Source organism: Scophthalmus maximus, chromosome 15 (genome assembly GCF_022379125.1).
Source record: "Scophthalmus maximus strain ysfricsl-2021 chromosome 15, ASM2237912v1, whole genome shotgun sequence".
In the NCBI taxonomy this organism is placed as follows: domain Eukaryota; kingdom Metazoa; phylum Chordata; class Actinopteri; order Pleuronectiformes; family Scophthalmidae; genus Scophthalmus; species Scophthalmus maximus.
Window position 1 is genome coordinate 19,473,678 of NC_061529.1, and position 25,556 is coordinate 19,499,233.

General features: G+C 42.0%; 1 protein-coding gene across 2 annotated transcripts in view; it reads right to left on the reverse strand.

Moving 5' to 3' along the window:
* Positions 1 to 25,556, reverse strand: part of eipr1 (EARP complex and GARP complex interacting protein 1) — a 72,635-nt gene that overhangs the window by 41,927 nt on the left and 5,152 nt on the right. For both annotated transcript variants that reach the window (XM_035611537.2, XM_035611536.2), the window contains exons 3-4: positions 16,961 to 17,093; positions 5,298 to 5,454 (exon numbers count right to left, since the gene is read on the reverse strand). In XM_035611537.2, coding sequence (XP_035467430.1) covers positions 5,298 to 5,454; positions 16,961 to 17,093 — 290 coding nt within the window. The remainder of the gene's footprint in view (positions 1 to 5,297; positions 5,455 to 16,960; positions 17,094 to 25,556) is intronic.

Genomic DNA, 25,556 nt, shown 5'->3' on the forward strand with positions numbered 1-25,556 from the left:
TGCAATAGAGGGAGGGTGAAGGAGAGACAGTAAAGTGTACAGTATCTCATACTGACTTCCTCTCTTATTAAAGTTATATGCATTTGACCTTGAGCTCTGCAACAAGCTTGAACCCTGGCTACTGGAATGGTATGCAAATATTGCTGGGGAGAGCTATGGCGGTTTTATAGCCCCATATATCTACGTTTGGGACACAGAAGCACTTCTCTCTCTCTCTCTGTCCCTTTATGTCTCCCGCTCATCAGCTTGTGACCCAATTGCCTGTGCTTTGCAGCCATATGAATTTAATCCTGGACCCTCATATATACAGTACAAAACCAACAACCAAATGTTCATATCTGGTAGATATGAGCATAGTCTTTATATATAACATTATTTGTGAAAGGCTCAACGACACTAAAATAACATTTGTGAATTATTAAGAGAAAATATTTTAAAGTAACTCACCCACCCAGTAATTACTTTTTTTTCGTGCAGCAATCTTTAAAAGTAACCTAGTTACTTTTGAAAGAAGCATATAGAAACTGCAACTAATTTTCAGTAATTTGCCTGACACTACAACCAATAGTTGTTTACATCAACGATGTAGTAAAAAAGACATGGTGACATTTAAACGCTCCAAAGTCGACAACTTTGCAACATTAAAATGCAACATTTTCAGGACAAATGCCAACACTGCCCAACATGTTAACAGTGATTTATCAAACATCAAAATATTTATTGCTATTTGCTGAATGATAAATCAGAATTCATATTATTTTCTGTGTGTTACTTTGACTTACAGGGGCAGTAAGCGATTCTAAAGTAACACACAGCGAATATTTCCTCACCGTCCGTTAGCTGTGACTATGGTGTGTGTGCCGAAAAAATAATCTGGGTTTTCGGTGCAGCCCATACTGTGTAAATCGAAAAATTAAAAAGATGGTGCACAGATCACAACAATGAGAGTGCAGTTTGTAAACATCACTCATCAACACCTTAAGAGACGTGCATGGGGGTTGCGCCACTTTTTGGTTTGCAGGCCTGCCAGATCAGTAAAATCATAACAACAACAAAAAAAGAAACAAGCTTTCTCCAAAATTGCTTGCTGCCCCTTTAAGATTCTAATGCTTCTGCTGCCGAAGCACCGCTCCCCAATGAGGAGCAAACACTGTTTTCCCTCACAGCTTAAGGTAAAATGAATCAGGACAGGACTAATGAGTGGCACTGAGCTGTGATAAAATATGTAATGAAGCCCTACAGCCATTCAGCACAGCAGAAGGTCCATTGTTTAGGGGTGATAGTTACTGTAGGTTATATATTAGTTATATTAGTGTCAAATGTCATGCTTGTCTGATAACTTTTTAAGACGTACCAGATTACTAAGCCTTTAAAGAAACAATTAATCCTTCAGTTCATCTGGAAAAATTAAAAATACACTTCATTTGGGAACATATGGATTTCATTTGTCAGCATCAGTGAGTGAGATTGTTCCATTTCAGTTACTTACAGCTTAAGTTCCTGGCAAATGTTGGAAGCTAAACTAAATAAGATGAGATAAGAAATCCAAGGTATTCTGATGTGTGCTGGAAAAATTGTTTCATTACTAGGTTGGGTTTCATATAAAATACTATGAAATCTCAACTCTAATTGCACTGTTACAGATAGAAATGATGGGACATAACTATATATATAGGTAGTAGATTTATCAAATTGGAATTTTCCTTTAATGCAGCACCACTCGCATGAATTCACTTTTTTTTTTACAGCCCTGGGGGAAAAACCCCCCCACCAGGCCCGCAAACTGCAGTGCAACACCTGACTAATAGCCCACACACACACACACACACACACACACACACACACACACACACACACACACACACACACACACACACACACACACACACACACACACACACACACACACACACACACACACACACACACACACACACACACACACACACACACACACTGATAGGGAAAGGGGGGAGCCACACAATGAAAATTGCACTTAGTGCTCAACATGAATTTGGCCCTCACACTCATAAATACACTTTTGAAAGAGTAGAAACATACGCTGACAAAAAGAAGAGACATTATTGCTCTGTATGATTTAAGAGACCTACTTTATATGCAGCCAGACTTTTGAGTGAAACACTGGAAATACTAAAAGCCTTTCACTTGCAACGATCACACATGCTGCACATGATTGCATTCATGTGTGTGCAGAGACACACAAAATCACACTCACAAACACCCCCTACCCCCTCCTGTCACACCCCACTTTAGAAAATCAGCCTTGTTGCCTTTTGCGCTTTATCATTCCCTCCCAGGGCTCTGATTGGCTCAAATGGCTCCACGGGAATTGATTTGCTCGACCGGTACAAGGCTCCCAATCGAAACCCAGTCAAGAAGAATAAGAAAAAACAGCCAAATGTTTTTTCCTGGGCTCTGTTTAGCCCCATTTTGTTGGGTTTATTCTGCCGATATTTCCATTCAGTGCACGCTTCACAACAGGGCACGGGCTCAAATGTCTGGCCACCCAAACAATGAGGGGATTTGGAGGAAGTAGAAAGTGTTATTGATAGTGGGAGTGATGGGACACGAGCAACTTAAAAACACACCCATGAAGAAGGCGGGCTACACATGGGCAGACACAAACATACACAAACAGGTGAACAAACACAAACAGACAGAAAGACAAAAGCCTCATGAAAATTCAAACTCCAATCTCTTTACTGCCTGATCTCCCTCTCTCACACACACACACACACACACACACACACACACACACTTACACACACACTTGCGCGCACGCACACACACACACACACACACACACACACACACACACACACACACACAGATAATACTGGCAGATTGCATCTTAGTGTGTCAGAGAGATGAGATGGAAAAGGTGGGCAGTAGGGATGGGTACCGTAACCCGGTTCTAAATTTCCGGGGCAAGATTTTGAAAGACCATAGTATCGATAGGCTCTGATAGAGACAATGGCGGAGAGAACCAAGAAGTCCAAAGTGTGCAACAAAATGTTTACATGTAAAGGGGGTAACACAAGCAACCTCTCAAAACATCTAAAAGTGCATAATATTCAGACCGATAAATGCACCGTTTTTGATAGCCTAGCTCGCAACACTCCTGTTTCCCCATCCACATCAGGTATGTTAAGTTATGATAGTAGTATACTATGATAGCAAGAGCCCACACAGAGTTAATTAAATTATAAAAACACGGTAGTAATAACTGTTAACCAGCTGACTGTTTATCTATGCGTACATGAATTCTGTCTGAAATGATGAAAACATGCAAACTGACGTTCAGAAACACTTACAGTAATCATTTACATCCAGTAATTAAGCTACTAATTGTGAGTAATAAATATATATATATATATAAATATATAGTGAATTGTTAAACATGGCTGTTAACAAGTTTTTAAAAATCTATTTGATTCATGACATTAACTGTTATTTCTTCAAAACATTATAAGGTACAAGAAAATAAGAAAATTTCATCTGTAAAAGTAGTAGTATTGTTAAAATCTTAACGATACCCATCCCTAGTATGCAGCAGACCACAGCCATCCATCTATGGAAGCCACAGTATAGGCTAGATGCTACACACACACACACACACACACACACACACACACACACACACACACACACACACACACACACACACACACACACACACACACACACACACACACACACACACACACACACACACACACACACACACCGTACACATGAATACAGCAACCCCCACAGACACAAAGTCCTCCAGTTTTGACACACAACAGCACAAAACACACACCAAGTTGCGCACTCCTCACCCCCCACCCACACGGCTTTGTTAGCTTCCACCTTTTCTCTTTCCATTGTCCTCACTCCCTCTACATATTTATCTCTCCCTCGCAGACACCTGCTACAGTATCTATCTCATCTGCAGCCTCACTGTCATGGTCATCATCATCACTGAGCTCCTGCCTTGCGGAGATAAAGGAGTGGATGACAGAAAACTTCCTACAGCTAAATAGTTCCAAAACAGAAGCTATTTTAGTTGGCACACCACACCAGGTCCAGTCATCCCCAATAACCCAATTCTCTGGTCAAAATATACCCCTGTCATCAACAGTCACCAACCTGGGTGTAAGATTTGACCCTCATCTTACATTTGACACCCACATTAAACATCTGTGCAAGACCTCCTTCTATCACCTCAGGAACATTTCCAAACTCTGTCCCACACTGTCTGTCAGAGGCCGAAAACCTTGTCCACGCCTTTGTCTCCTCAAGGCTGGACTACTTCAACGCTCTCCTCATTGGGACTCAAGGCAAGAGCATTCAAAAGCTTCAATACGTCAAAAACAGCGCTGCTAGGATCCTGATGAGGATACGAAAATATGACCACATCACACCCATCCTTCACTCACTCCACTGGCTTCCTGTCTCTTTCAGGATTGATTACAAAATGTCCCTACTCACCTATCAGTGCATCCATGGCAATGCCCCCTCCCTACCTGAAAGATCTAGTCTCCCTAAAATTGATAGCAATCATGAGGCAGTTGATGAACAGTGGACAAAAAGGGGAACGACCATTGATTTTCATTCTCGTACTTAGTGAATTGTTGCAATGCCATGTGCACATGCAGGAGCTCAGACTGTAGGAGAAGAAGACCAGGCCTTGACTACAATCTGAGATTAGGGCCAGTCAATAGTGTGAGCCCAAAAAAAAATTACTCATATTGAGAAGATATATCCAGAGTGAGGGGTGATGGTAACAGTAATGAAAGGTTAAGTTAGGTGATGTTAAGGTAACAAAGTCAACCGGTGAGCTTATTTCCCTTTAAACTCTAAAAACAAATTCCACCGATGAAGACCATTAGATGCAGCTAAAAAAATGGAGAGTTGCACTTGAATTCTGAGTTATTTTTTCAAACTTTCAATATAAACTGTATATTTTGACAATGACAACCACACATGACTTGACTACATTGATGTACTGCAGTTCAATTTAGAAAAATCGATTATACAAAGTAACAAAAACTGATCTAATGAATGATGTCATTGATGATAGTTCAGCCATATATCACCAAAATGAAAACATTGCTTCACATACAGGATGGCCTTTCCAAGTGTCCCAGGTGTCTGTTTGCTCACCATTTGATCAGTAATATCCCAAACACTGCAACCAAATTTCGATCAAAACATTAATAACACTTGCATCACTTGTACTGTGACTCTTAGAGTTGTTTGCCCAAATGCCATCGTTCCTCAGCGACACCTACCAGGCAGCGTTGCCATGGGCGCTGTCGTCTAGGTGACAGAGCAACTCCAAGGTTTGAGGGTTGTGGGCGGTGTCATCAGGGGACTCGTGGCTAGCTGTCTCCCAGTCAGTGGGCATCCGCCATACTGCCGCACAGGACACCACCCTGCTGTTACTGGCTGGAGGGGGACAACACACACGCAAACAGAGTCAGTATGGGTGTGTGTGTGTGTGTGTGTGTGTGTGTGTGCCTCCTTTCAATCCACATCACAAATGAGTTATTTTGGCACATGCAAACCAGAGCCAGAGTTGCTAATTGGAAGCAGTGGAGTAAATGTAGAACTGATACAGTAATTGGAAATAAAACTTTGAGGCTGGAGGGCATAACCTATAAGAGAGAGAGAGAGAGAGAAAAAGAGCCTAATTTCTTTTTGGTGAAGCTACTGACAGTGTTTGGGCAGGCGTTGGGCTATGAAACACTGGCGTTAAGCTTATTTGTCAAATTAAAAAGCAATGTGGTGCGAGTCCACTGGCTGTTGAGAGGTTTTAGACAACCTTGTACTTGGAGTATGTGGGCAAGTAATCATCTTCAACAAAAGCCCTATCTTACCCACATACTGGAGCACCGGTGGGAGGTGGTATGGAAATATTGTTGTAATGCACTCGTGTATGTGGGTATGTACTGTATATACTGTATCTGTGCGGGTGTGTGGTGTGAGCAGCATTGTGTGGTGGGCTGTCGGAGACTCAGCTCGGTCGAGAGTGGCTGTCATCCTGTGAACTCAAGCATGTAGAAATCCCCTGACAGAGAGCGAGAGACGGTGAGAGAAGAGAGAGCGAGCGAGGGAAAAGGGTGATGGAGGTGCTGTTTGTGTGTGTGTGTGTGTGTCCTGGTTGTCTGCTCCTGTGTGCTGCAACCTCAGACACACACGCATTTAGCTGCATACTTGTGAAGACCCTCATTAACAATAATTTTAGCCACTGTTCTACACCCAAGTCTTTAGCTCAAGCCCTTTCAGGAAGTGTGATCTACCTTTCTAAACAATTCTTAATTTTTCAGATGCACGCTAAAGTTGCAAAACTCCTATTCTACCGAATCCCAAAGGTTTTCTTTTGCATTCAGACTGGGGACGTGGGGAGGCTACTGAAGTGCACTTAACTCACTGCCATGTTCCTGAAACCACTTTGAGACGACTGTTGCTTTGTGATATCTTGCATTATCATGCTGGAAGTAGCCATTAGAAGATGGTAAATTGCGGCGATAAAGGGATGCACATGGTCAGCAACAATCCTCAGATAGGCTGAGGCATTTAAACCAGGATTGATTGGTAATCAGGGACCCAAAATGTGCCACGAAAACATTCTCAACACCATTACGCCACCAGTAGTCTGGATCCTCACAATATTTTGGACCATTATCATTACAATATTTATAAAAACACAACACAAGTTGTTGTTTTTCACAGGGCACTCACAGGGATATTAGCAAGAGGCAGAGCAAAACTGCTGAGGGAATTGAGGGCTACAGTACGTCCTGTTTTAAATTGATAACACTGTGTGCCATACAAAATAACAATTGAATAACAAGACTCTTTGTGAGTAGATAGAACTTAAATTTTATCATCTTCCAATTACCATCCTACAATGTAACAGTGTTTGGCTGCTTTCGAAAATCTTTGTTTGGTTGGACCTCTGTTGACAGCCACTAGTCAGCTGACTGAGTTACTGCAGCAAGGCAGTTAATCTGTCACTCTCATACCCATCACCTAATTACTTTCTCTGATGGTCAACATTTTTCTGACTGTCAGACTGCAACATAATAAGGCAACAAACCACCCATAATGTAACACTGACACTCTCTGTTTTAATGAATGTGAACATTTGAATGTCCTGTGATAAGACACAACCCACTTTTTTACATTAGGACCAATATGCCATTATCTCTCACCAGATTTTTTTTCCTGTTAATTCAGTTCAGGTGTTGGCGCTACACTCCAGTGTTATAACAGTAGGGGAAACCCTGGAGTGTACACTGAGACAGCAAATAATACTCCTCTCCAACTGTTTGCCCTTCAAGTCACAGTCAGGGGGAACACAGCACATAAGAAGCAGTTACTTGTTATTGCTGTCAAGCATCATGGTGACTTTCAAGGAAAGAAAAGTAGAAGTGGAATTATAAAACAATAATTTACAATCATTTTGAAGTAAAAGAAAAGCCTGTGTGCCTAGTTTGCAGGGACGCACTTGCGGTGATGATAAAAGTCTGGAGATTCATCGCAGCTGGAAATGCCAGTGTTTTCCGTTAATTACCAAGACTGTTGTGAGCCACTAATGAACCAATTTCTCACATTAACATAAGATCTCTAACTTGGAGTTTTGTGGCGGTGCTTCACTGAAGAGCATTCATGTGCCCACTGCTACTAGGCCCTCGTCAAAGTTGCGTATGGCCCAAATGTCCTCATACCGTCTAATATATCACAGACCTTGACATGTGCTTATGTTACGATATTGTCAACATTATTCACTTTATCTTTGAGTGGTCAATGGTCATAGTACTGGTGGCTGTTCTCAGTCTATGTTCTTCTCTGTAGTTGGGTTTTTGCAGAATTGTGAAAATTCATCAGGGGCTATAAAAATAAAGGGGTGGGCAAAAAAATTTGATTCATGTAAAAATTGTGATTCTTATCTTCTTAGATTCTAAATTGATTCATAACTTCCAAATAAATGTTTACAAACTCTTTTTCCCGCGGGCTTTGTTTCTTCCATAGACACCGTTGCTGGCTAGTCAGTCACTGCTAACGCTAGCTCTTAGTTTGACTCTTTAAAATGCCAAATGGAGCAGCAAGAAATCCAGTCATGAAGGCAAGTGTTTGGGGCACACTTTGGATTTTACAACCTCCCGAGGAAGACAGAGCGGGACATGACTCATTCAATATGCAAGGTTTGCAAAACATACTGATAGCGATGAATAAATTATCTGACATTGAAAGGAAAAATATCGCTCATCTGTGGCCGTGGCAGGAATGCCACGAAAAATCCATGTACAACACAAAGTTCGGTCTGAAAAAATCGCGTGACCAGTCTTCTACAAGGCAAACAAACGTAGCAGGAGCTACAGCTACATAGCTACAGCTACATAGCTACAGCCACAGAGCTACAGCTAGCAGATGAGTTGCTACAGTAAACTCAAGAATGAAAGAGTTGCAGAACAGCAGAGAAAGTGCCTACAACAGCTTCCGGTCGCAACAGAAAGGCAGTATCTGAGACGGCAAAATGAGGTTGGATACTACAAGAAGTAAACATCGGTGTGGCTCTTCAACACTGGCGTCAACTCAGGGAGAATAAGAGGGGGAAAGGCAATTATCTACTTTGTTTTGGGTGAAAGCAGTTAATTGTGTAACCAACATAACTGTTAGATAGCTTGTGTATGTATTATCCAGCTCCAAGTTAGCTTCGCTGTAGGACACTAGGTAAGTTTAGCTAACGCTACGTTAGCTTGTATTTAGATACAGCTTACGCTGCCTGTGTGTCATCACTGTGGTTGTGAGCAAATGTCGTACAGCTACTTTGTTTTGTTTTTGTAATAACAACAAAATGCATGGTGGAGATTTAGTGTGTTGATGGCATTTTACATGGAAATGCAAAGTACTGTTTTATGTAAGGTAATATGAACATTTGACCTCCTTTCTCTTATACCAGGTACGGCAAGTTTTACATACAGAAGTTAGGTTATACACACTGAAGGTTGTCTGCTATGTCTGGGATTGCACAGACCAGAGCACTGAGACCAGACATTCCCCCTCAACATGGGGTTCTGTCAGGTGTCCCTCCCCCAACCACCCAGAGGCTAGAGAAGCAAGTCAGCAGAGGACCAAGTGAGCCGGCCTACGATATTGTAGGTTGAGCATGAAGTGGTAACATACTTATGTACAAAAGCTAGTTTAAAATAAGCTTCCTTCAGACCTCTGTCCAAAGCCACTCCCCCCACAATACGTGAAAGCGCACTGCTGCCTGACTGCATCGGAGGAAGAAGCCTGGAGCAGAGCACAACATCGCTTACCGACTTTTCGAGGCTCATTCACAAGTAAGAAAACACCTGACATTATCTTAATAAATGTAAACAATGAAACATGGCTATTGTTGGTGGGCTTAAAATAGAGGTCTGATGCAGTAACTTGTTGCTGGCTAGCTAGCAACAGGCTCCTGCAGCAAAACCTAAACCATAAGCAAGGTTAGCTTTACTACACAGCCAAAGTTTGTTTTGAGTTTTTATTTTTAAACTTCACGGCAATTCAGCCATATTGTGGGATGACCAAACAGCTGCAGCAACTTCGTAGCTTTCTGCCCTTTTTTCTGTTACTCTCAGTCACAATGAAGGTGGATTTTGTATAGGACTCATAACATGGGCCAGAATTTGAGGACTAAGCTTGGAGCAGTGACGTGACAAAAGCCTGCTTCACTTACTACACCTGACATCAGCAGATGTTCCTCCACCGTGCTGTCCCGTTGCAGGTCATCCTACTTGTGTCTGCCAGAACTGCCCACAGACATGGAAACGAAGTGCTGTGGGCAATTTCATGACTACTGTGTGTCCAGGCTGCCACAGAGTATTTTGTGAACTACCAATGTTTTTTTATTTCTTTATGTTCTGCATAACCTGCTCTAAATAGTTTGAATAAAAATCTTTCAAATGTTCAAAGCCTTTTCCTTATACTCACAGGATAAACAAACCAGCCATTACATTTACGTCTTTACAAGCTGCACAAATAATGAGAATACAATGTGTCATGACACCTGTTTATTTTTTTGGAAAATCGTCTTATATAGCAAATATATATATATATATCATCATAAACAACACATGTACAAAAAAGGAAGAAATGGTCTCTGCACAGGGTTTGCTAGCTCTTTTGTGTCAAAGCAGGTCTGTCGGCTGACGGGTCAGGCTGTGCTGTCGTCCACTCTTAGTCAATGGTACTGTAGAAAGAATATCACAATAAATCAACAACACTACAGCCGTATTATCTGAAGTGACAAACAGTTTTCTATGTCACCCTTTGTGGTAGCCAAGGATAATTGTTTTAGTGATTTGTTATTGTTGGCGGACCAGCTACACTTTCATATGGATGTGATATGACTTTGTTTAAATAAATATTGTAGATCATAGGTAGTTCTGAGGTTCAGAATCTGTAAAAAAAAACAACAACAACAACAACAACCCACCTCGCATAAATGTATACACTTTGGAATCTCTTTACAACATTCCCATATGGATTTTAAAGTAACTTTTGCACACAAGTATGTTAGCACTTCATGCTCAACCTACAGTATCATAATCTGACTCACCTGGAATGTCCAGTCTGTCAGTTCCACAATAAATGCAGCAATGCTCAAGTCCCACATAAAAAAAGGCTCTGTATGTCTATTCACCACGCTGTGTGAGGGAAAAGTAAAGTGGTTGGTCCCGGAGCCGGCTGCTTTAGCCCTGGTGAGACTATCTCCCTGCTCCCCGATTACGGTCCAGACAATGGGCGACATTCCAGAGGCTGATGGAACGCGTCTTGGCCGGCATGCAATGGGATACCTGCCTGGTATATTTGGACGACATCATCGTGCTGGGCAGGGATGTTTCTGGATCGGGTTTTCAGCCGACTCCACCATGCAAATCTAAAACTGAAACCTGCAAAGTGCTGCCTCTACCTCCATCAAGTGACCTACCTGGGTCACATTGTCTCGGAAAACAGTGTGGCCACCAATCCCAGCAAAGTCCAGAAAGTGCAGGAATGGCCAAACCCGACATCACTCCAAGAGTTCTGCCGCTTCATCGGTCTTGTTTCATATTATCGGAGGATTGTAAAGGACTTTGGTTCTGTAGCTGAGCCCCGTCATGCACTGACTTAGAAAAATGCCCGGTTCCAGTGGACTCAGGAATGTCAGGCAGCTTTTGATGAACTCAAGCGCCTTCTCACCACAGCCCCAGTCCTGGGTCACCCACTCAACCTTGGCGACATGATTCTGGACACTGACGCAAGCAACGTTGGCATTGGCGCCATCCTCTCGCAAGTTCAGCAGGGCGAGGAGAGGGTGCTGGCCTACGGGAGTCGATATTGTCCAAAACTAAACAGAATTACTGCACCACACGGCAAGAACTGCTGGCTGTGGTGGAATTTATGTCCCATTTTCGGCAGTATCTCCTGGGGCGTCCTTTCACTGTGCGCACTCACCACAGCAGCCTCCGGTGGTTGACGAGAATGAAGGAACCTGAGGGACAACTTGCCAGGTGGCTCGAAAGGGCAGTTACACAGTAATGCTCACAGCCTTTCCAGGTGGCCCTGCCGCCAGTTCTGTCCATGTAAGCTGCCCGACCCCTCCCTGTACCAAGTGAACATCAGTCACCAGGCAGTGCGGTGCGAGTGGACTCCGACATTATCCAGGTGATGCTGCGTCCAGTGAGGGTGGGAGGATACTCAGCTCCCGCGGCAGTGAGTCTAGTGGGGGTAGATGAAATGTTTGCCTGCTGATGTGGACAATGTTAAGCCCCCTGAGAGATTCTACCAAACCCAGACCTATAAAGCTGACCTGTTTAGTGGCTGGTCTCTGGACAAGTTACAACAGGCTCAGACAAACGATCCCGACATTGCACCCATTAATTCATGGATGGAGGCCAGCAGTGAGCACCCCTCATTGGTAACAGTCTCCCGACACAACCCAGCCACGAAGACATGTTGTGCAATCTATTCGGTATAGACAAGACACACACCACACCACACCACTCGACCGCAGTCAGATGGCCAAGTCGAAAGGTTTAATACCACCCTACAAGGTTTCATCCCATCTGATCCAGCAAATGACATTCCTGTTGCTGATTCTTCACACATCTCCACCTCTCGTTCTCCTGGGGGCCTCCGGGATAGTGGGGGTAGTGTAGCGGAGCAACCGCATCAGAGCCATTGCTCTCGAAAGTCGAGCCGGACACGGAAACCGCCGGCCCGGTTTGGTGAGTGGGTGACTCGACAAGTGTGACACTTTATGGACTGTTCAAAGGAAATGGTTTAAAAAAAAAAAAAAAGGAGTTAATTGTTTACACTCTTTTGTACTGGTCACATTAAGTTCCACTTAAAGTTTATATATAAAAGAAATGTGGGTTAATTTTTTGTACTATTTTCACTGTCCGAGCTAAATTTCGCTTAATGTTCATTTAAAAAGTAAGAAAATGGCGAAACTTGAGTAGTAGTGGTATGATTGACATAAGACTGTGATCAAAAACTGCATTTGCTACATTTTTCAGTTAAATGTGAAATTTAGAGTGAATGGAGGATGTTTGATTTACTGTGCCTAGACATTTAGGTCAAAGTTTATGATAAATCATAGCCTGTATAATGGGTGTTATTAATTCCTTTTCAGGTTTCCTTTTTGCTCTACTATGATGTGTGCACACTCAACAAATGGACTACTACGTGTTTGCAATGAAAAGCTGCACTTTGTCAGCAACCACCCTTGAAATGTACTGGAAATCTACTGGTTATACTGACCCCCCTCAACTGGACTCATTGCAAACGGAAACTGTATCTATATCCATGTGTATGTTGCTATGCTTGAGTGGAATTATGTGGTAATTGCCATTGTAGTGTTGTGTGAGTGGCGTAATGCCCGTTGTGAATAGGGCAGTGCGTGGAGTTTGTGCGCAGTGTGTGTGTGTGTGTGTGTGTGTGTGTGTGTGTGTGTGTGTACGTGGGTGGAGCGAGAGTGACGAGAGAGAGAGAGAGAGAGGAGTGGCTGGAAGCGCGGTGCATGTGTGTAGGAGATCTGCGGGGAATGTCCAGTCTATGTCAGTTCAACAATAATGCAGCAATGCTCTGTCCCACATAAAAAAAGCCTCTGTGTGTCTATTCACCACGCTGAGAGAAAAGTAAAGGGGTTGATCCCGGAGCAGGCTGCTTCGGCCCTGGCGAGAGTATCTCCCTGCTCCCCGACTACGGTCCGGATGACGGGCGGGATCAAGGACCAACAGTAGCATTAGCTAACTTACCTAATGTCCTAGAGCGAAGCTAACTTGCTGTTGGCTAATACACACACAAGCTATCTAACAGTTATGTTGGTTAAACACTTAAAGAACATTAACCGCTTTCACCCAAAACAAAGCAGATAATTACCTTTCACCTCTTCTCCTCCCGGAATTGATGTCAGCGTTGAAGAGCAAAACCGATGTTTACTCTGTTTACTCCTTGTAGTATCAACCTCTTTTTGTTTGTAGCTGTGTCAGATGCTGTATTTCTGTTGCGACCGGAAGCTGTTGTAGGCACTTTCTCTGCCTTTCTGCAACTGTTTTCTTCTTTAGTTCAACGTAGCAACTTGTCTGCTAGCTGTACCTGTAGCTCTGTAGCCTCTGCTGCATTTGTTTGCGTTGTTGGAGACTGGTCACACGCCCCACTGTGTAGCAAACGAGCGGAGTGCGCGCAGGCAGGGAGAAAGCAGGTTTATCCAATCATTTTCTTTGGACAAAATCCTCTGATTGGACGTGGTTTTTACAGTCATGCCACGGCCAGGACTGTTTCAGAGTCAGATTTTTCAAAGTAAATAGTTATTAGCTAACAGAGGACTAGAGTAGATCCTGAAGCATGTACTAAATCAAAAATTGATCTTGAAAAGTTAATCGTTTGAATCGGAAATCGATTCGGAATCACATCGCGACCCCAAGAATCGGAATCGGAATCGAATTGAATCGTGAGACAACCAAAAATTCCCACCCCTTACTAACAATTCCTGTTTATGTTCGATGTTCGTTCAAAAGGTTTTTGAAGCAGCATATTACTTAGTATGTGGTCCTTTTAAAGACCGCAGACCTCTAGCGGTAGTTATGTACACAGCCTCTAGAGGTCAGCACTGGACCTGGCCGTCAAGTTTGTGTTTTTAAATGGATTTGATTATATTCTGTTAAGTCATCTAGCTGATTGTCTGCCATTACACCCTAACCATCACCCTTACCTTCACCAGCTCATCAACCATGCGATGGTAAAGCAAATAAAGGCCCAAGATGCTCTGAGGTGAAATGTATTTGTTGTGTACCTCCCGTCACTGGTAGAGGCGCTATTTTAGGGAAGTGTTCGATTTGGTAATTTTTACCACATACTACATAGTTGGTCATATGAGTTGGAGGACAAAATACTGTATAAAGATATAGGATGGTTTGAACAGTAACATACTGACCTCAACAAATATCTATTGGGATATATATATATATATTGTCATGTTCTCGTGTTTTGTATTTCCTGTTTTATTTTGAATTAGTTTTTGTACTTCCTGTTTCCCTGGCTTGTGTCTGTTCACTTTGTTTTTCCTCGTGTCTCCTGCCACTGTCATGATTCCGTGTTTTGTATTACCTGTTTTATTTTGAATTAGTTTTTGTACTTCCTGTAGCTCTGTAGCCTCTGCTGCATTTGTTTGCATTGTTGGAGACTGGTCACACGCCCCACTGTGTAGCGAACGAGCGGAGTGCGCGCAGGCAGGGAGAAAGCAGGTTTATCCAATCATTTTCTTTGGACAAAACCTTCTGATTGGACGTGGTTTTTACAGTCCTGCCACGGCCAGGACGGTTTCAGTCTCCTAGCCGTCCTGGCCGTCCCCCAGAGCTGTCATGCCTTCCTACCCAGCCTCCTGGCCGTCCCCCAGAACTGTTATGCCTGCCTACCAGGTCTGGGGTGTCCCCAAGAGCTCCTACGCCTGCTGAAACCCCCCAACAAGACCCCTGTCCAGTTCCCCTGTGACATTTTTTTTCGGATCCGTCCTGGCCCCCTTCCACCCACCCTGCTCTGTGTATTTTTTTATTTTTTTTTTGGACTCTTTGGAATTCGGTCCTTGAGAGGGGGGTTCTGTCATGTTCTCGTGTTTTGTATTTCCTGTTTTATTTTGAATTAGTTTTTGTACTTCCTGTTTCCGTGGCTCGTGTCTGTTCACTTTGTTTTTCCTCGTGTCTCCTGCCACTGTCATGATTCTGTGTTTTGTATTTCCTGTTTTATTTTGTATTAGTTTTTGTACTTCCTGTTTCCCTGGCTCGTGTCTGTTCACTTTGTTTTCCTGTATCTCCTGCCCCTGTGATTGTCTGCACCTGTTCCTAATGTGTCTCACCTATGTTCAATTTGCCCTGCCCACCGTGTGTGTATTTAGTCTCTGTGCTTCCCTTTGTCTGTGTCAGATCGTCTGTTGTTTTTCCCCAGTCTGTACTGTGATGTCTGCTCCTGATATGTTCCCTGGTCGGCGTCTTCTGTTCGTTTTGGTTTGAGATGTTGTAAGTCTGTTTTCTTTTATTATTAAATATCCTTTTTTTGCCACATCCTGCATTTGGGTCCTGCTTCCTGCTCTCCTACCTAACATACATGCATTACTTTTCTACATGTGTACTGATAATCTATAAAGCATAGTGCATGTGAATACAAATATAATTGGCTAAGATGTTTGAAGAAATAATGTTTTTGTTTGTTATAAAAGGTTTTATTTAAGTTTTGTTTTGACGTCTTCACTGATCTTACTTTTTTTCCTTATGTTAAGTGTGGACCCTAGGAAGAGAAGCTGATGCTCGACACCAGACCACAGCAATCCTAATAAAATCTTAAAATCTTAATTTATTTTCACATATTGGGATAACTGGGATAAAGCTGCTATAGAAAACTATATCAATATCACCCTTTTACTCTTAAGTAGTATTTTTTGTCAAAGCTTTGACAGTGTTTGTTGACTGGAAGAATTACGGTTGGGAGAAAAAAGATTACAGCCATGGGTCCTTGACACTGGTTCCTCTGGTTCTAACCACTCCATCATTGCTAAAGAATAACACACGTGTCGGTTTCACCTGTGCGAGAATGTGAATGTAAGGAGGATGACATGCGCACCACTTAAAAGTGCACTCTGTCACATTATCTTAATGGACTTCCCTTTTGATTATAACTGCCATGGGCTGTTCTGTTGTAGATAGTTTCCTGTTTTAATTGTAAGAAAAAGTGCAGCAGTGCATCACACTAATGCAATAAGAAGAAAAATCTTACATAAAAGCACAGATGACATCTATGTGACCTTCAAGGATTTTTTTTCCTGCCAGACTGTGACTTTGCAGCAGCTGCTTTTTTCCATAATAATAATAATAATAATAATAATAATAATAATAACAACTCTAGCCATTTTATATAAAGCGCCTTTCAAAGGGACCCAAGGTCGCTTTACAATTCAAAACAAATGAAATAAAACATATACGCACAAGTAAACAAAAGTCATGGGGGATGTAGGCCTTGGTGAACAGATGGGTTTTGAAGAGTTTTTGAAGATGTCCAGAGAAGTGGCATTTCAGATTTCTGAGGGGATGCAGTTACAGAGGGTAGGGGCTGCATCACAGAAGGCTCTGTCCCCAAAGGTCCGCAGCTTAATGTGGGTTGTCATGTCCACACATTCTATCAGAGTCTGGACATGACTTCTAACACAGCCACTACTATCAGCCTTGTGAGGACAGGTTATCTGTTAGACAGCATTACATGTTCGGAGTCGCAAATCATCCCGAGGTAAGTATAAGGTCATTAGGAGAATGAAATGTGTAGGAAAAGAAGAACAAGCATATGCAAAAACAGAGAAAGACAGAAAAAACATAAGGAAAAGAAAGTGAAACATGAGCAAGAGACATAAGGAAACAGTAGGACTCACTTTTGTTATAGCAGGTGGTAAGCACGGCCTTATCTGCTGGACTGGCGCCAATGTGCCATATCTCCCCGGCTTGGTGCAGAAGGACATTCTTATTAATGATGTTATTCTCATCATCAAAGTCAATGATGTGGATCTGTAAGTAACAGAGATGAGAGATGTGTTGAGGATGAAGCTGGAGCTAAAAGAAAACAATGCATGCACCTCCGTCCACACACACCAACCAAAGTTCAAAGCTCCACTCATTCCTCTGATTCCCCCGGAAAGAGGAATGTTCCTGTTTTAATATCACAGGAAATGTAATTTCAAGACAGGCATCACTTTGGTCCTTTTCCCCTCCATCAATTTCATACAGCCAAAGACTTTTCATCTTGATTTGGCCTTTGAAGTGATAACTAAGGCACTTTAAGAAGTCACATTCCATTGATAGGAGTTCTGCACATGACATGTTGGGGGAGTCATAGGAAAAGGTATGACAAAAAGAAAATCAATAAAAAGCTCATTCCATTTTTTCCTTGTTTTTTCTCTTTTTAAAGACAATTAGCCCTGCTAAGAGGGTATGAGAGTGGGTGTATAAACAAAGACAGTATTTCTGTGAAAGGCCTTTAATTGTGTACTTTTTCAAAGAGACATTTCTTGTAAGCACACATTTGACAGCAGATGATGATTTAGCCAAGATTGTATTTAGCCAAGTGTAATCTATTCCAATTATTGGTTTACAAAGTGTGGAAATTATCGGTTAAGTACATGAATGGGACATTTAACAAAGAACACGTGGTGAACGGCTGTGAGGTGGATATAGGAACCTGGGGACGATTGTCCTCTCTTTGCATAAACACTGGAGGCAGAGGGAAATACCTTCGCCTAGTTTTGTCTAAAGGGTAAGTTCTGGAGAGAGAGCGATCAAGTATATTCCTCAAAATGTTGAAACATTTCTTCACGATACATTTTCAAATGGATTTCTCCTTTGACCCAGCAAATTTCACATTCTGCTGACGTGAAGTATGTGTGCTGCCATCATGTATCTGAAGTTTCAATCCTTTAAATTTAATTCAGTATAGTTGCAGGCACATTGTACAAGGGTGGAAAGTTGCCGCAGTTTTTGCTAATGGGGAAAAAAGTTTAGCTTAGATAAGTATAGGTTTGATCAGAGAAACCATGCAATGTATTGATCTTAATATGATGATTTTATAGAATATGTTGCATTGCTGTAGGATTACGCACCAACAGAGTAGAAAGCAGTTAAAATCGGCTAAACTTCAAAACACCAGCACCAGTAAATTGCAACATGCTCATGAATGTATAAGTAATATATTTTTTTAAACTATATATGTATAATTGTAAAACACTGACAGGGACCATTTTACTGCAGAAATTAATATCTGGTTGTTTATTGAACAGTTTTTCTTCTCCTTTCTTTAAAGCAGCCCAGTTGTATGAAGTGAGTAGTCTGCTCCTCGCGACCTGAAACAAAACAACTGAGTCAGTTTTATTCACATCACCAACAAAAGCAGCAACATATCCGTGGTCTGGTTTCCCAGTAATAAATGTATAATTACGTTACACTTCTAATGTGATAGGAATATTCATCCGTCTGATACAGCAGCTCCGCGACTGTCACACAACTTAACAAAAAAAAATATTTAACAGCAAGAATCACGTTTTAAGGTCGCTCGGCTTAGTAAACATATGTACCATTAGCTAGCTAAACATCAGATTTGTATATTTTTGAACCCTGATACTTACATCTAAAAGTGTTTTTCTCTTCCCTTCGAAACCGCCGCGAGTCTGGAGCCCAGGCCGGGAAGGATCCACCGGTGTATCTTTCGTTGCGCGGGGCTTGAAGGGCGCATTCGTCCAAGTAGTGCGCTTGTGCCTTACGAGGGGGGTGGGGCTGGACCTAGAGGTGGAGCTGGATTAGCCAAATGGTTCTGCAGTGAGCACCTTCTCCTTGAAAACACAATCAACAGCTGCATGGACTGCAGGACTGAGGTTGTACAAACAAGCTCAACTTTTATCCATAAGAAGTGAATAGAAACTCCTTCATAAGCTCTTTTCATTAGATGGAAATCTATTCTATGAGGGCCCTCGACTGAATGCAGTTCAGGGCCCACCATGCAATAAAAGAGTGAGGGCCTCAAGGTTTGATCAGACAATATATGGCAGTTTCACCCCTAAGAGAGACACTTAGAGCACCTCGGGGGACCGTTAATGGGGTCGCACTGGACAATAACTCCTGCCAGGCATCCACTCCCCTTGCCTGTACTACATTTACAGGCTGAACAAGAGGATAAAAGGAGGGGCATAAGGAGGAGGAGGAGGAGGAGGAGCAGCAGCAGCATCCTTCAGCCTTTTCAAAGTCAGCTAGGCGGCTATTAACCTTGGGTTGGACTGCATCGAGCAAAAAATTATTACGCAAAGTTAGAATTTTATGGTGGTGGAAGAGCGGCACAAATAAATTCAGGCCAGCGGGACAGGGTAATTGGAAGGCCTAGTAATAGGGTCCCCCCAAATTAACTCAGGTGTGAGGGGAGAGAGAAATTCTAACCCTCCTCCTCCCACAGGTGATTTTTCCGCCATTCTTCCAGGCATGGGGAGTGACTCATAGCCTTCAGCCACTTGGGCACCCAGCCCAGTGCTTTTAATTATGTGCCGATAGTGGGAGGAATTGAGGCAGGAAGGAAAAGAGGGGGACACTGAGAAGGGGTAAGAGAGGGATAAAGCCAAGCTGGCTCTTGGCCCCCACTTCTGACGCCTCTCCTCTAAAGCTCTTGAGCCGCACAGATGACATTGAGCAGGGCGGAGGAGAGGCGAGCGGGCGAGAGGTGCCAATCTCGGGCGCTTTATCTCGTTAGCAGCCTTAAATGCCATGCCGACGCTCCCTCCGATCTGTCATTCCAGCTATTGGCCTCTGAGGGATTTGAGAGGTGCTCTGCGAGTTAAGAGAGGCATTTCCAACCTGCATTATGCATAATGGGAGGTGGAGAGGCCAGCGGGCTAATGGTACAGCAGAAGCTATCAGGGCTGAAATGCCCATTGAAAACACATTTTTCATGTTGCAAGTTCAAACTCTGAAGAACTGAGCTAACCAATGTTGGCCAGCAAACCTATACAGAATAGAAAAGAGAATGAGCTTCATGAATAAGATGCACTTCACTGACTGAACCCGATAGACCACAGTAATGCATCTCAAAAAAAAGAACCTAGATGATGAATTGAACGTATTAGGATATACAGCTTTGGTCGACCTTTGATGTTGATATAAGGAAACAAAGCAAAATTCAAAAGATATTTTCTTTGTCTTTTAACAACATTAATTTGAATATTACTTCTGACAATACTCACATCGTAAGGAATTTTATACCAATCCGAAAGGTCAGCCGTCTCCTGGATCCCTGTGCTTTTGTATGTCTTTGTAGCATCAGTGTAATTAATATTACAAATGACTATGGTCTACAATTTTGGACTCTGTTCCTCTCCCCCTCGCTCCTCGAAGGCCCTTGGTGTTGCTCTCAGTTTTACACAAAACATCTTGGAAGTATCTTTATGAAGTTTAAAAAAATTAAATATAGAATGAACACACCGAATATTGATTCGGTGTGTACTTTTGCAAGAACAATGTCGGACTCTGTAGATTTCTCTGGACCCCTGCCCAACTTGAACAGTGATGACATGTATAGCCGTACATCATCACTAAACCGCTGGTTGTCGAGGTGGTGTCCAGATAACAATGTGGGCTTCATAGATAACTGGCGCACCTTTTGGAGAATTCCTGGTCTGATGCGGAGAGACGGCATTCATCCAACTTTGGATGGTGCAGCTCTCATTTGTAGAAACCTGACTCGGTTACCTAGACGGTCAACCCCGTGACTTTTCAGAGTTGGGACCAGGAAGCAGAGTTGCAGTCTTACACGCTTCTCTGCGCTTCTATTACAGCAGTCACCCCCACAAAACCCCATAGAAACTGTTTCTGCCCCACGACCACTTCAACTATCTAATCCAAAGGGAAATAAAAGAGGTGTAATTCACACAAATCTCATAAAGATCAACACAAAGCCTATAAATGAACCTAACAATAGAACAATAAAATGTGGATTATTTAATATTAGGTCACTCCCATCTAAATCTTTGTTAGTGAATGATCTGATAACTGATCAGCACGTTGATTTATTCTGTATGACTGAAACCTGGCTACAGCCAGAAGAATATGTTAGTTTAAATGAATCAACACCTCCCTCTTATAATAATACTCATATTCCTCGGACCACAGGACGAGGAGGAGGAGTAGCAGCAATCTACCAAGCAGACTTATTGCTTAACGCTCGACTTAACCATAGTTTTAACTCATTTGAAAGCCTAACTCTTAGCCTCCTTCACCCTAGCTGGAATTGTCAAAAACCAGTTATTGTAGTCGTTGTTTATCGACCACCAGGCCCTTACTCTGAATTTTTATCTGAATTTTCAGACTTTTTATCTGAGTTGGTGCTTAGCACAGATAAAGTTATTATAGTGGGTGACTTCAACGTTCATGTGGATGTTGCCAACGACAGTCTTAGTTCTGCCTTTAATTCGCTCATAGACTCAATTGGTTTTACTCAACATGTAAACAAACCCACTCACTGTTTTAATCACACCCTCGACCTCGTTCTGACCTATGGCATAGACATTGACAATCTTATAGTATTTCCTCAAAACCCTCTGTCCGATCACTACTTAGTTACATTTGAATTCTCCATTAATAACTTTACTGAATTTGGAGAAAAGTTCTATTACAGCAGGTGTCTATCAGAAAACTCTGTTAGTAAATTCAAAGAAACAGTTCCTTCGTTATTTACTCTAGTGCCATGTGTCGATACAGTGCAGGATCGTTATCAAAACTTTACTCCCATACAAATTGATGATGTTGTTGATAGTGCAGCAGCCTCACTACGTTCCACACTTGACACTGTCGCCCCTCTGAAAAAGAAGACAGTCAAACAGAGGAGGATAGCTCCATGGTTTAATGCACAGACACGCGCTTTAAAACAGACGTCACGTAGGTTAGAAAGGAAGTGGCGTTCCAATAGTCTAGATGATTCTCACCTAGACTGGAAAAATAGTTTAATTACATATAAGAAAGCCCTCCGAAATGCCAGAACCAATTATTTTTCTTCACTAATAGAGGAAAATAAAAACAACCCCAGGTTCCTCTTCAGCACTGTAGCCAGGCTGACTGAGAGTAAAAGCTCTACTGAACAGTCTATTCCTCCAACTCTAAGTAGCAATGATTTCATGAGTTTCTTTACTAATAAGATTATTACCATCAGAGAAAAAATTTACCAGCTTCTTCCCACTAATGGCACATGGTCCAGTACTGTAGGTTCTGAACCAATAGTATCGCCTAATTTTTATTTAGAATGCTTCTCCCCTATAGATCTGGCTGAGCTGACTTCACTTGTCACTTCATCCAAGTCATCAACCTGTCTTTTAGATCCTATTCCATCAAGGCTATTTAAGGATGTATTACCTTTAATTAATAATTCCATATTAGATCAGATCAATTTATCTATATTGACAGGCTATGTACCAAAGGCCTTTAAGGTGGCAGTAGTTAAACCTCTGCTCAAAAAACCAACTCTGGACCCAGATATCTTAGCTAACTATAGACCCATATCAAACCTCCCCTTTATCTCTAAAATCCTTGAAAAAACTGTTGCTAACCAGTTATGTGACTATTTACACAGGAATAGTCTGCTTGAAGACTTTCAGTCAGGTTTTAGAAAACATCATAGTACAGAAACAGCACTACTGAAGGTTACCAACGACCTTCTCATGGCCTCAGACAGTGGATATGTTTCTATTCTCGTCCTTTTAGATCTTAGTGCTGCATTTGATACCATCGATCACAAAATTCTGTTACAGAGACTAGAACACATTGGGATTAAACAAACAGCACTAGAATGGTTTAAGTCCTACTTATCTGATAGATTTCAGTTTGTTAACGTTAATAACAAATCTTCCATGCATACAAAAGTGAGACATGGAGTACCACAAGGTTCTGTACTGGGACCGATACTTTTCACTCTATATATACTTCCTTTAGGCAATATTATAAGAAAACGCCGCATCAATTTCCATTGCTACGCTGATGATACCCAGCTGTATTTATCTATAAAGCCAGATGAAACTAATCAGGTCGACAAACTTCTGGATTGTCTTAAAGACATAAAGGCCTGGATGACTTATAATTTTTTACTTCTAAACTCAGAAAAAACTGAGGTCATTATACTCGGCCCTAAACACCTCAGAGAAACATTATCTGATCATATAGTTACTTTGGATGGCATTACCTTGGCCTCCAGCTCTACTGTGAGAAACCTTGGAGTTACCTTTGACCAGGACATGTCCTTTGACTCACACATAAAACAAGTCTCTAGGACAGCCTTCTTTCACCTGCGCAATATCAAGAACATTAGAAACATCCTCTCTCAAAAGGATGCTGAAAAACTAGTCCATGCTTTTGTTACTTCTAGACTGGACTACTGTAATTCATTACTGCTAGGATGCCCCAATAAGTCTGTGAAAAGCCTCCAGCTAATCCAAAATGCCGCAGCTCGAGTTCTGACAGGAACTAGAAAAAGAGATCATATTTCTCCAGTGTTAGAATCTCTGCATTGGCTTCCTGTAAAATTTAGAATAGAATTCAAAATACTGCTCCTAACATACAAAGCCCTTAATAATCAAGCTCCATCATATCTTACAGAGCTCCTAGTTTCATATTATCCCAATAGATCACTTCGCTCTGTAAATGCAGGATTACTTGTGGTTCCCAGAGTCTGTAAAAGTAGAATGGGAGGCAGAGCCTTCAGCCACCAGGCTCCTCTCCTCTGGAACCAGCTCCCAGTTTGTGTCAGGGATGCAGATACCCTGTCTACATTTAAAGTTAAACTTAAAACCTTCCTTTTTGATAAAGCTTATAGTTAGAACTGCTCAGGTGTTTAATAAACCATTTCTTTATTATGCTGTTATAAGCCTAGACTGCTGGGGGAACTTATATCATGAGCATCTTTCTCCCTCTCCCGTTCTCTCCTTCTCCCTCTTTCTCTCCCTTTATATCTCTCTCCTTCTCCCACCTTTTCAATCTCTCTCTCTCTCTCTCTCTGCCCCCATGTATCTACATTACATGTCACTAACTCTGTTTTCTCTCTCCCCTAGTAGATCTGACCCCAGATCTGCAGGATCCAAACCCGTCATTATTATTATTACTATCATTATTATTAATAACATCATTGTATTTATAAGTATCAGTTTTCACTAATTATAAGTATCAGTCTGGTAGAAATTAAAGCAACTGTTATACTACCCCCCCCATCCCCCGATATGTTTACAGTACATGTCACTAACCCTGTTTGTGTTTTCTATCTCTCCTAGTGTATCTCTGACCCCAGAGCTGCAGGACCCAAACCCGTCATTATTATTATTATTGCTATTATTAATATTAATATTAATATCATCACTATATAATGACAACAACATAATTGTATTTTTTAATTATAAGTATCAGTCTGGTAGAGATTACAGCGGCGGTTGTACAACTGTCCTCTCTCTCTCTTCTCTCTTACTGTCTCTCCTCCCACCCTCTTTCTGCCCACCTCTCCTCTCTTCCTCCTCTCTCTCCTCACCCCAACCGGTCGAGACAGATGACCGCCCACAACTGAGTCTGGTTCTGTCAGAGATTTCTTCCTGTTAAAAGGGAGTTTTTTCTCTCCACCGTCGCCAAGTGCTTTGCTCATTGTGGGATTTGTTGGGTTTTCCCTGTAATATTGTAATATTGACCTCACTATGTAAAGTGCCTTGAGACAATGTATGTTGTGATATGGCGCTATACAAATAAAATTGAATTGAATAGATGAGTAATGAAAAACTTCATGTAGATTATCAGTCTAGAAGAGATTAAAGCGGCGGTGGTACAACTGTCCTCTCCCTCTCTTCTCTCCTACTGTCTCTCCTCTCACCCTCTTTCCTCCCACCTCTCCTCTCATCCCAATTTCTCTCCTCACCCCAACCGGTCGAGACCGATGACCGGCCACAACTGAGTCCGGTTCTGTCAGAGATTTCTTCCTGTTAAAAGGGATTTTTGTTCCCTCCACCGTCGCCAAGCGCTTGCTCATTGTGGGATTTGTTGGGTTTTCCCTGTAATATTGTAATATTGACCTCACTATGTAAAGTGCCTTGAGACAATGTATGTTGTGATATGGCGCTATACAAATAAATTGAACTGAATTGAATTACAGGCAAACGAGCATAAGTTGGTTTTGGAATATGTATTAAATGTATGTACTTTTTTTGTAATTAAAAAGTAAATAACCCATTGCACCACATTCAGTTGAAAAATACAGTCCAAGAGGGTTGTTAAGATTTTGGAAGAGAGCATTGTATGGGTCAACATAGAGCCAAGATTTTCCTGTTGTTTATACTATATTTGTAAATGTTGTATCATGCTGCTATCCATCCCCTCTACTTCAATCTAAATTTTGGGCTGTGTAGGTGGATAGTGGAAAGCAGCAGCTGATGGTGCACAGGTTGTGGTGGTGAAGGCTTTGTACCCTGCTGCTGCCAA